Consider the following 11,323-nt stretch of genomic DNA (forward strand, 5'->3'; position numbering starts at 1 on the left):
GGCTTACATACATGGCGAGTTAAATGCTACCCGAATTGCACAACAGCAGAGGAGAAGTCATTATACAGGGGTATTTTCATATTTCGCGCCTTTAAAGTTTCATTCGAATCGGCCATTTGGTCAAGTCCGTGCATCTTCGGGTCAAGTTTATGATAGTTTCCATGGTTGCGTTCGAAACTTCAAACGGATACAAGTGTCAAAACAATATAGGTTATTTTATATAGTAATTACAAATAATAACAGTCTTTAATTAATAATAAAGTGAGACATGTGAACAGAGAAGTAAACGTAATTTTTTTTCTTTGCTAATACCATTATAAAATAGCTGCTCAGTGACAAATACTATAAAATTGTAATAATATTCTGCACCTCCAGTGGGCGAAGAATGAATGGTGTTTAATGCTTATTTTTACTGCATAAAAAAATATTTTATGATTAGACAGGATATGTTTCAAATAAAGTGAATGAAATATTACATGCGTGAACTTTAAATTGACATTGCCTACATTTTCTGACAACGATTAGGGCAAACAGGTGAATCTGGACATAACCGTTTGAAGTTTCGAACGCAACCATGGAAACTATCATAAACTCCATCCGAAGATGCACGGACTTGGCCAAATGAACGATCCGAATGCAACTTTAAAGGCGCGAAATATGAAAATATCCCTGTATAGTGGCTTCTCCTCTGCTGTTCTGCAATTCGGGTAGCATTCAACTCGCCATGTATGTAAGCCCCAGCGTGTCCACCCTGTATATATACGTATTTAATTTCAAATAATGTTTCACAGAAAAATCAACATTCACTATGTCGGCAATATTGTTTGAACTCTTTCAATATTCTTGTAACTCATTTTGTACTCTTCCTGATCTTCCATTCATCCAAATAATCCGTGTTCTCTCTGACTGCGAGACTTGAATGTATTCTAATAATTTTGTGCTCGAAGTGTAACAAAATCACTTCTTTCCCAGACAATGAAACAATCGACAAGCGGCCAGAAGGTTTTGTTGAACACGAATAGCCAACCTCAACAGTCCCAGGGTAGTCCAGGGTCACCAAAGGATGGCTCCAGTGCACACAGCCCTCAGGGTCTCAGCCTGAGTCCCTTGCACAGTCCTATGAGTCTAGGTAGTCCGCTTTCCCCTTCTCGCATCTACGTCAAGGGCGAACCGGAACGTGGAGGACAATATAAGGAACAGAAGAGAGTGGGTCACATCCATGCAGAGCAGAAACGCAGATATAATATTAAAAGCGGATTCGACATGCTTCACAGCTTGATACCGCAGCTCAATCAGAATCCAAATCAGAAATTGAGTAAAGCTGCGATGCTTCAGAAAGGGGCGGATTATATCAGGCAACTCAGGACGGAAAGGAACCAATTGAAGGATGAAATGGACAATCTCAAAAGTCAGATTGAACGCCTTAATACATCTATTAGGTGAGAGCAATTTTTATTTTCACTAAAGGAAAGGTTTATAGTTGAAGTTCGGGCATATGACAATTTCGCCTTGGGTAGCTGCGAACCAGGGGGATGGTTCTCCTATAAAGACCTGTAGAATTCTAGAGTGAAATAAACGTATACTTTTTTTTTTAATCACAGAGTTACTACAGGCCAGGTAATTCAAAAAAGTTCGGGAATATATCAGGGAAAACTAAAGTTGAAGTTAATTTTATTATTATGCTTGAAAATCGCAAATATTTGGTTAAAAATTATTCCTTTGGTTTAGGATTCAAACTATTTTGTTGAAAATTCACTTTTTTTTGTTTGAATCAAAATATTTTTCATATAAAATTAAAATAATTGTTAGTATTTTTTTAATCGAATCATTTCCATTAATTACCGCTCCGATATGAAAATCAGGTCAAAGAATAATTTTAAGTTTTAAAGATTTTAAAATGTGGTTTAAAAGAATCTGGACGAATTTGAGATCATTTTTTTTAATTTTTCAAGATTTACAAACTTATTAGGTAAACTGAATTTTGTCAGGGCGTGAAAAAAATGTTCATAAAATTCGTGGGAAATTTTTAAATGATTATTTTGTAAGGAATTTCAAGAGAAAATCGAAAAAGATCACAAAACATTTTCAATTATTTCCTAAAATCTTTTAAAAGTGTGCAAGATTTTAAAGCAAAATTTTGCTATATTACATAATTTTAGAAAAAATTTGAGTAAGTTTAAGAGATATTCAAAAGTTTTCAAACGATTCAAACGTAATTAAAACTTGTAAAGATTTTTTAAGAATTTTGTAAAGTTTCACGAAGATGAAGGACCTTTTTTCAGGTTCCTAAGAAAAATTACAATAATTTTTTATTTCGAAAAATTATTTTAAAGAGATTATTTAAAAAGATTTTAAGAGATTTCAAAATTAGTCAAAGAAGAATCGAAAACAATTTAAGGCACTTTTTTCAATTTCGCAGAATAAATAAAAAATGCAGGAAAAATTTAAGTAATTTTTAGAAATTAGAAGCTTTAGAAGGTCTGACAAGATTAAAAAAAAAGAATTTTTCTTATATTCGTGTGTAAATTTTAAACAATTTTTTATTTTGAAAAATGAACTTTAAGAGAAAATTAAAAAAGGTTTTTAAACATAACAATATCCTATAATTTATAAAAATAGTTTAGAAGATTTTAAAGCAAACTGTTTCAATTTAGTAAGATTGCAAAATAAAAATGAAAAAAATCGGGTAAATTTAAGAAATATTTAGTATAATTTAAAAGAATTTCGAAAGTTTTCAAGAGAATAAGAAAATGTTCTTAAAATTGCTGCGGAAAATTTAGAAGATTTTAAGTTAATTTTTTGAAATTTGGAACTTTTGATTTCAGTATCTTCTAAATTGGAAGAGATAAATTTTTTATTTTTAAGATTTTATAGAGATTGGAGAAGATGCAGTTTTTTTGATAACTGTTTTTCTGAATTGGATAATATTAATTTTTTCTTCTAACATTTTTGTTGAGTTGGCGGGGAACTGAATTGGTAGAGGAACATGTTTTATTCTCAACATTTTTATTATTGTGCGTTGAAAGGTAGAAATTATTTTCAAATTTAGAGCATTGAAAATGATAGCGTGAACTTATATTTTTTACCAAAAAATCATTGAAATGTTTAATTGATAAAACTTAAAAAATTTTAATCTTGCGTTTGAATAACAATTTTTTTGAAGCTTTAACTGTAAAATTTAAAAAACTTAAAAGAGTTCCACTTTGAATGCTTCAATTTGCAGTTCACTTTAGATTAATCCAAAAACAAAATTTTTAGTTTTATGAGTTCAAATTTTTTAATTTCAAAGATCGCGAAAATTTTGTGCGCACCGGAAATAACCGGAAATTTGTTCTCTTCTATTAAAACGTTCGCCCTGAAAGCTGCAATTCTTTATATTCTCCTATAGGAATTAAAAAATCCAGAAAATGTTATTAACAAAATTATTTTCAGTAATTGCCAATCACTACTTCCGGCGACGGGAGCGCCTGTTTCTAGACATAGGACCAATAAGATGAAGGAGATGTTCGATGAATATGTACGAACACGTACAAGGGAAAACTGGAAATTCTGGATTGTATCCTTTTTTTTCATGCAAGTCAGATTTCGTATTTTTCTTAACAATGAAAAACATTTTGAGTTTTATTGTATGTTACACTAATTATTAAATATAAAAACTGTAATATAATAATTACTGCTTACAAAAATGAATACATTCAGGAATATAAATATAAATTTTTGATCAGTTTTGTATAAATCAACAAAATTATTCAGATTATTTATTAGAGATTTAAATATTTTACAAAAGCAGTATTTTTCTGAACCAAATAATCAGTTTAGCATATTACTGGAGCCGTTGATGACTTCGTTCACTACTTCTGTATCTACAGCAAGTATTGATGACTTGTACAGAAGCACGATTGTGTGGGTGGAGCAGCATTGCTCGCTTGTTGATCTCAGACCAGGTTTGTTTTTTTATATATGTGCAATTTAAAATAATAGTAATAATAAACTACAAAACTTACGTTATAATCATAATAGGGTTTGCAAATAAATATAATAATAAAGGATTTGAATGTTAAAAAAATACATTTAATAATTAAGAGAGTAGCCACTTGCACGGAGAAATCGGAAATCTTAGTAAAAAAATGAAATTAATAAATGAAATGACCAGTGAATACAAAATTTATTAACGATATTTTTTTACTGAAATAATATTATATTGGGAAAAAGTGTTTCATCATTTTTTTGTCTGGATTTCAGTTAGATAATTCCGGTTTACGAATTTTGTTCCAAGTAAAAAATTTTTAAATCCAAGCTATCCAAACTGACAATATTTAAGAATCAGTATCAAGTAATTTTAAATTCGTATGTTTCATATTAATCTCAATTTGTACGATTTCTAAATTTAAAGTCTGAAATTGGATGCCATAAAAATTATATATTTATTTAGAATTGGGGAATCTCTTAATGAGAATTTAATTTAATTTAAAAAAGATGCAATGCTTGAAAATGAGCCTATTTGAAATTTAAAATAAAATCAAAACTCAAGAGGTTCCAAACGTGGCAATGAAAATTAATAAATCAAGGCTTTTAATTTTTACTAGAATCATGTATTGCCTCGACTTTAGGGAAATAATCATTTTAATATAGTGTAAAAATTTAAAATAAATGTTTTAATTGTATATGTTTAATTATTTTTTCGGTTATAAAAATCTGACTTTCCTAAGCTTCTTGAGAAAATTCCAAAAGATTTTGGAAAATTTCATTTCAAAAGTTAATGTACGGACAAAAAATTCAATTCTTAAAATAAAAAAGATTTATTTTCAAGGAAAAATGTAATAGTTGATGTTTCATTTTAAAAAGATTTTTATGTTTAATGGAAAACAGTTGGATTGTTCTAAAAAAAGGTACATTTTCAACAAAATACTAAATCATCAACAAAAAAAGAATTTTCATCCAAAAAGGTAAATTAATCACCAAAAAGATTAATTTTTAACAAAATATATGCATTTTCAACCAAAAAGGCGAATTAGTCACCAAAAAGATTAATTTTTAACGAACTATATGCAATTTCAACCAAAAAGGAAAATGTTCTGCCAAAAAAGAATAACTTAGAGAAAAATATGCATTTTTAACCAAAAAGGTGAATTAGTCACCAAAAAGATTAAATTTCTACAAAAAAGATCAATTTTCAACAAAACAGATGAATTTTCAAATAAAAAAGATCAATTTTCAACAAAAAAAAAGAATATTTTAATTTTAGGTTAATTTTTTAACTAAATAAAATAATTTTTAAATGAAATAGTTCAATTTTCAACCAAAAATTATAAATTAAAAAACTTGCCGACAAAAATTAAAATAGTTAAAAATTTAATTTTCAATAAACTAATTTTCAGTCAAAGAATAATAACTTCAAACCAATATATTAATTTTCTTCTACATAAATTAATATTTTAATTTTAAAGAAACTTTTAACCTAATAATTCGCTTTTCTAACAAAAAAGATTAAATGTATATAACAAAATTTCGACAAAACATTTAGTTAAAAAAATTCATTTTGATTGAAAAACTAATTTTCAACCAAGTAAATGAATTTTCAACAAAATATTTTTATTTTTCATGGAAGTTTCAACATAATAGTTGAATTTACAACTTAAAAGGTGAATTAGCCACCCAGAAGATTAATATTCTACCACAAAAGACAAAGTTTAAAAAAAATATTTGAATCTTCAACTGAAGAAAATTGATCTTCAACCAAACATGAAATAGTTAATCTTTCAGTCAAAAAAAAATTCCATAAAAATAAAACTTTATATCAAGCAAAAGAAATTAATTTTTAACAAAAAAGATTAATTTTTAACAAAATTTATGAATTTTTAGCCAAAAAGGTAAATTATTCACCAAAAATATTAATTTTTAACAAAATATATATGCATTATCAACCAAAAAGGTGAATTCGTCACCAAAAAGATTAATTTTCTAACACAAAGTATCAACAAAATAGAGAAATTTTCAACCCAATATTTGAAATTTCAACTGATGAAGATAAATTCTTAACCATACATAGAATAGTTAAGTTTTCAGTTGAAAAATTATTAACAAAATAGTTACATATTGAAAAGAAAAAAAATTTTAAATCACAATGAATCATGAATAAAAAAATCCATTTTTCAGAAAGTAGTTTCTATGATGTATTCATCTTGAGAAATAAGAATAAACCTCTCAAGTGTAATGTTGAGAACTGAAATTTCTCATTTTACATACAGGGTGGACACGCTGGGGCTTACACACATGGTGAGTTGAATGCTACCCGAATTGCATGACAACAGGGCAGAAGCCATTATACAGGGGTATTTTCATATTTCGCGCCTTTAAAGTTTCATTCGGATTGGCTATTCCGTCAAGTCCATGCATCTTCGGATCAAGTTTATGATAGTTTCCATGGTTGCGTTCGAAACTTCAAACGGATACAAGTGTCAAAACAATATAGGTTATTTTATATAATAATTACAAATAATAACAGTCTTTAATTAATAATAAAGTGAGACATGTGAACAGAGAAGTAAACGTAATTTTTTTCTTTGCTAATACCATTATAAAATAGCTGCTCAGTGACAAATACTATAAAATAGTAATAATATTCTGCCCTTCCAGTGGGTGAAGAGTGAATGGTGTTTAACGCTTATTTTTACTGCATAAAAAAAGGTATGTTATGAATAGACAGGATATGTTTTAAGTATAGTGAATGAAATATATCATGCGTAAACTTTAAATTGACATTGCCTATATTTACTGACAGCGACTAGGGCAAACAGGTGAATCTGAACATAACCGTTTGAAGTTTCGAACGCAACCATGGAAACTCTCATAACCTTGATCCGAAGATGCACGGACTTGGCCGAATGGCCGATCCGAATGCAACTTTAAAGGCGCGAAATATAAAAATACTCCTGTGTAATGGCTTCTCCTCTGCAATTCGGGTAGCATTCAACTGGCCATGTATGTAAGCCTCAACGTGTCCACCCTGTATAACATCATGAGTATAAATGTCATATTTTTCTTACTCTTGAATTTAAAAAATAAAATTCCGATATAAAAACAAAATAACTTAATAAATTTATGTGACAAATATGTTCAGAAAACGCGATAATTCGCGTTAGAAAATTCGAATAAAATTCAGGAAATACCTTAAAAATGTATTTTTTTAAATGTAAAAAAAAATATTAAAAGTATTGTCAGAGTATTAGACATACGGGATCATATTCCGTAACTGAAAAAAATCTGCGAATTTCAACGAATTGTAAGCAAGTGTAAAAAATGGTCTCATTCATATTTAATTTACTGCATTTTCTCGTTATCAAGATTTCTTGTAAAATCCATAAAAAAAATGTTAAACAACATAAAATCTGAAAAAATAAACCGAGTTTTTCTATAAATAAAGAGTTCTAGTAATGCTATAAAATGCAATTTTGTAAAGTTACAAAAAAATAGGTGAAAAATTGGTGTGAATATAATATAAATTGTAATTTTCCAGCTGTCCTCAATTCGCTGAGGTATCTCTCAACAGCAACCGAAATTCTCTCGGATCCTGCTCGTTTGCCTCATGAAGCACGCGCAGCTGTTGAGCGAAAATGAGTCAAGATCTGCGGAATAATGACTCGCAAAGTGCAAGTTTAAAACTCCAAAGAGTGTCTTTGACTCGACGCAAATATTTGTAAATTTTTCTCGCCTTCAATTGAGTTTCGGGACAAACAAGTGCAATGCTGTCCTTGTAGACAATTCCGAGATTCGCATCTAGAATTTAGAATAATTTCGAATAATAAAAAGAAGACCTAGCTTCAAGTCGCGTAGATTACGATCTCGTATTTCGCACATCGCATCGACGTCTAGAAAACGATAGAACCTACACGAATCACCAAATAGCGATTCTTTTTTGCCCGGATGATAAGAAAACCGACTGACAATGAAAATAATAAAACAGTGACTCTTTCCTTTCGGTTATCACAAAAGGAGAAATTCTCTTCCCAATTTTTCGTTGACCATTGGAGGAGACTTTCGTTTAGTTTTTTCGAAAAACAAAAAAAATGGCAAGAAAGTTTGGTAATGGACCTAAGAAACATGGAATAGAAGATTTTTTTTAGAAAATGGTACACAATTTGTGCCCGAGACTTGCCTTGTCACGAATGATAACTTGGGCCAGATCATTCCATTTTTCTTACACAGGAAATATTAATGATATTCGTGTGAGAACTTGTACATAAATTTACAAATCGATTTTTACGATGTCTGACGAGCGGAGGATATTTTTATACCAATCAGCGACATTTTTTTACCTGCTAGGTACATTTGCATAATTTGTACCTTATAATAATATTCTTTAAAAACAAAAAGGAGGGGAAAAATGGTTCGTTTGTTAGTTTGATCAGGCGAAGGTATAAAAAGCAGAGATTTTTGTGAGTTGGATCAATCTCGCAGCATATGTCGATAATATTTTTCGAAAAAATCTCCTCAATCTTTAGTTGTTATGTTATATATCATAATCAAACTTTATTGTTTATACTTTAATCCATCCTAGAGATTATCCTTAGTAACAGCTTTTCGCAAATCCTTGAGAAAAGAAAAAGAAAAAAAAACCTTCGAGTGCCTGTTCAGCGATCACTAAGGAAAAGACGGACTTGCTTGTAAAAAAAATGCCTGTTACGTACAAGGAAAGGAGCTGCTCATAAATTATACGAATGTTACATCGATACTGTTACGCAATATGAAGTTTTTATTACAAAATTTCATGTGATAATGTACAAATCGTTTAATACAGTTCGATTGTTAGGTATAATGTAAACCACACGGGATTTCCGTGCGTCGAGATTGCGGAAAGCAAATTTCATTTCTTTCCCTTTGTTTTGACAATATTTAGGAGGCAAGACACGACCCTCGGAATTCCCCACATCGAGAATTATATTGTGTGTAAGTGTAAATGATAAATGACGTAAATGAATCAATGAAGGGATGTTTTTTTTGTACAATATGCATCATACAATCGTTAACACGAGACTAGTTATTTGAACATTTCTACCAAAACCTAAACCCTAATCCTCATATTTAAATATCTAGTTAATAATATTCTCTTTTTTCATTGAGCTTTTCATTCCAGGCAAAACTTCATTTCAATAGAACAATATTATAATATTCTAAATTCGAAGAATCAACAATATAATTAAGAAACAATAAACTGAACCTCGGAGTCTAACATTCGGGCATACAAAAAATTTAAGTCGTGGAAAAACGGCGAAAAAAAAAGGTAATAAATAATAAAATGTATAGCATTCGGGGAATTTTTTTTTCTAGAATAGAGAAAAATTTACCTAGATCTAGGTCTCAGTTAACTAAATATTTTTCGGGAATTTATATTTTGCAATTTTAAAAGCGTGCGAAATGACAGTGAATTTTTTTTTACCAGGAATTATACAAATTTGTAGCAGAAAAATCTGTCCACGTTTTAAAATAATTAGTTGAATTTGTATGGTTTTCAATTATACTATTATTTAGTTTACAATGCGTAAGTCAAAAATTTTTTAATTTAAAAATTTTCCATTCAAACTTTTTATTTCTAAGCTTACATTTTTAATTGAAAGAAATTTTAAATGCTTTCTTAAAGACTTGAACAAATAAAAAATAAAAGCCCTTGATGTTGAAAATTTTAGATAAGAAACATTTTTATTTAATGAATAAATACATTTTTTTACTTTATCTGTATTTTAAGTAATAAAAATTGAACAAAAACGATTTGACAAAACGATTTTAAACCAGTTCAAAATTTAATAATTTTCAGATTTTAACGTTAAAACTTAAACGGTTTCAATTTGAAAGTCTTAGTCATTAAACAAATATGAACGCGTGACTGAAAGTTTATAAAGTATTTCCAACTTAAAAATAACTTCATAATAATAAATTCTTAAAGGATTTTATTAAATTTAAAATATTGTTTTGGTCTAAAATATTACATTTTTATCCCCATAAATTTGACATTTTTAATTTAAAAAAAGATTGATTATTGAATATTTAACAATATTTGCATTTTTATTTAAGGCAAGTAAATTGAAACCAAATATTTAAAAGTAAAGAATTTTTAACTGAATTGTTTGACACAGAAAACCCGGAATCGTTAAAATTTCGAAAAATGCTTAATTTGTGTCATTTTTAAATTTTGATGTATAATTTACAAATGAACATTTGTAGACAAACTTGGAATAATTTTAAGAGATATTTATAAGTTTTAACGAGATAAAAAAATTATCATGCAAATTTTAGAAAGTTTTTCTTAAAATCTTCTAGAATCTTTTTTGAAAATTTTGTTTAAATCTTTGAAAAACTTTTTAAAATATTCTCTTCAAATAATTTTTCAAAATGAAAAATTATTTTCAATTTTCCTAGGAGCCTTGAGAAAATGTTTTTATTCTTTTGAAGCCTTTCACAATTCTTGAAAAGAATCTAATTTTTTGTTTCAAATCTGCGAAAATCTACATTTTGTCTGATATCAGGCTATAATTTCCATTTTTACATCAAGTTTGAATCTTTTAAAAACTTCTACATATCTCTTAAAATTACTGAAATTTCGCCTACAAATAATAAATGTTCAATTGCTATTTATACATCCAAATTGTAAAGAAATTTTCTAAAAATTGTAGAAAAAATTCAATTAATTTTGACAGATATTTAGAAGTTCTGAAAAAATTTCCAAAATAATTTTAAATTGAAAACAAATTTAAAACACCTTCTAGATTTCTTAAGATTTTGAAATAAAATTTTAAAATTTTCCAAGGATGTTTAAACTAGTTAAAAAGAAAATAAATTGTATTTCCAATTTAAGAAGTGTTCAGTTAAAATTTTTTCAATTTTACAATATTTGATGTTTTTAGCTTAGAATTCCTGAAAATTATATAATTTTGAAATTTTCTAAGTTCATTGATTGATTTTTTAATTTAGAGTATTGCAAATGATAACGTCGATTTTAATTTTTTTATATTTAAAAATGTTAGTACATTCCATTTTATACGCGTAAGTTATTGAGCATTTGAATACAAAATTATGTAATTAAAAACTTTTAAATTTCAGTTTTAAAATTTGAAAATTTAACAGTTTCACTTTGAGTGCTTTCATTTGCAGCTCAGTTTTTATTACCTTAAGCGGACAATTTTTTAGCTTTAGTGTTCCATTTTTTAAAATTAACAGACCGTGAAAAATATTTGCGAAACAGGAAAAAACCGGGAATTTATTTCGTCGATTAAAACGCCATCCTGTAATAGTTTAATAATAAAATTGTTCTTAATACAATTTTAGAAAG

The 11,323-nt window shown here is 28.0% G+C and overlaps 1 protein-coding gene across 8 annotated transcripts in view; it reads left to right on the plus strand.

The window, feature by feature from the left end:
• LOC117177668 (MLX-interacting protein-like) overlaps window positions 1–9,026 on the plus strand; it is an 84,967-nt gene extending 75,941 nt beyond the window's left edge. For all 8 annotated transcript variants that reach the window (XM_033368486.1, XM_033368490.1, XM_033368489.1 and 5 more), the window contains 4 exons: window positions 973–1,439; window positions 3,433–3,556; window positions 3,815–3,944; window positions 7,517–9,026. In XM_033368486.1, the coding sequence (XP_033224377.1) occupies window positions 973–1,439; window positions 3,433–3,556; window positions 3,815–3,944; window positions 7,517–7,617 (822 nt within the window). In that variant the 3' untranslated portion in view covers window positions 7,618–9,026. The remainder of the gene's footprint in view (window positions 1–972; window positions 1,440–3,432; window positions 3,557–3,814; window positions 3,945–7,516) is intronic.
• Window positions 9,027–11,323: the final 2,297 nt, after the last annotated feature.

Source organism: Belonocnema kinseyi, chromosome 8 (genome assembly GCF_010883055.1).
Source record: "Belonocnema kinseyi isolate 2016_QV_RU_SX_M_011 chromosome 8, B_treatae_v1, whole genome shotgun sequence".
Classification (NCBI taxonomy): Eukaryota; Metazoa; Arthropoda; class Insecta; order Hymenoptera; family Cynipidae; genus Belonocnema; species Belonocnema kinseyi.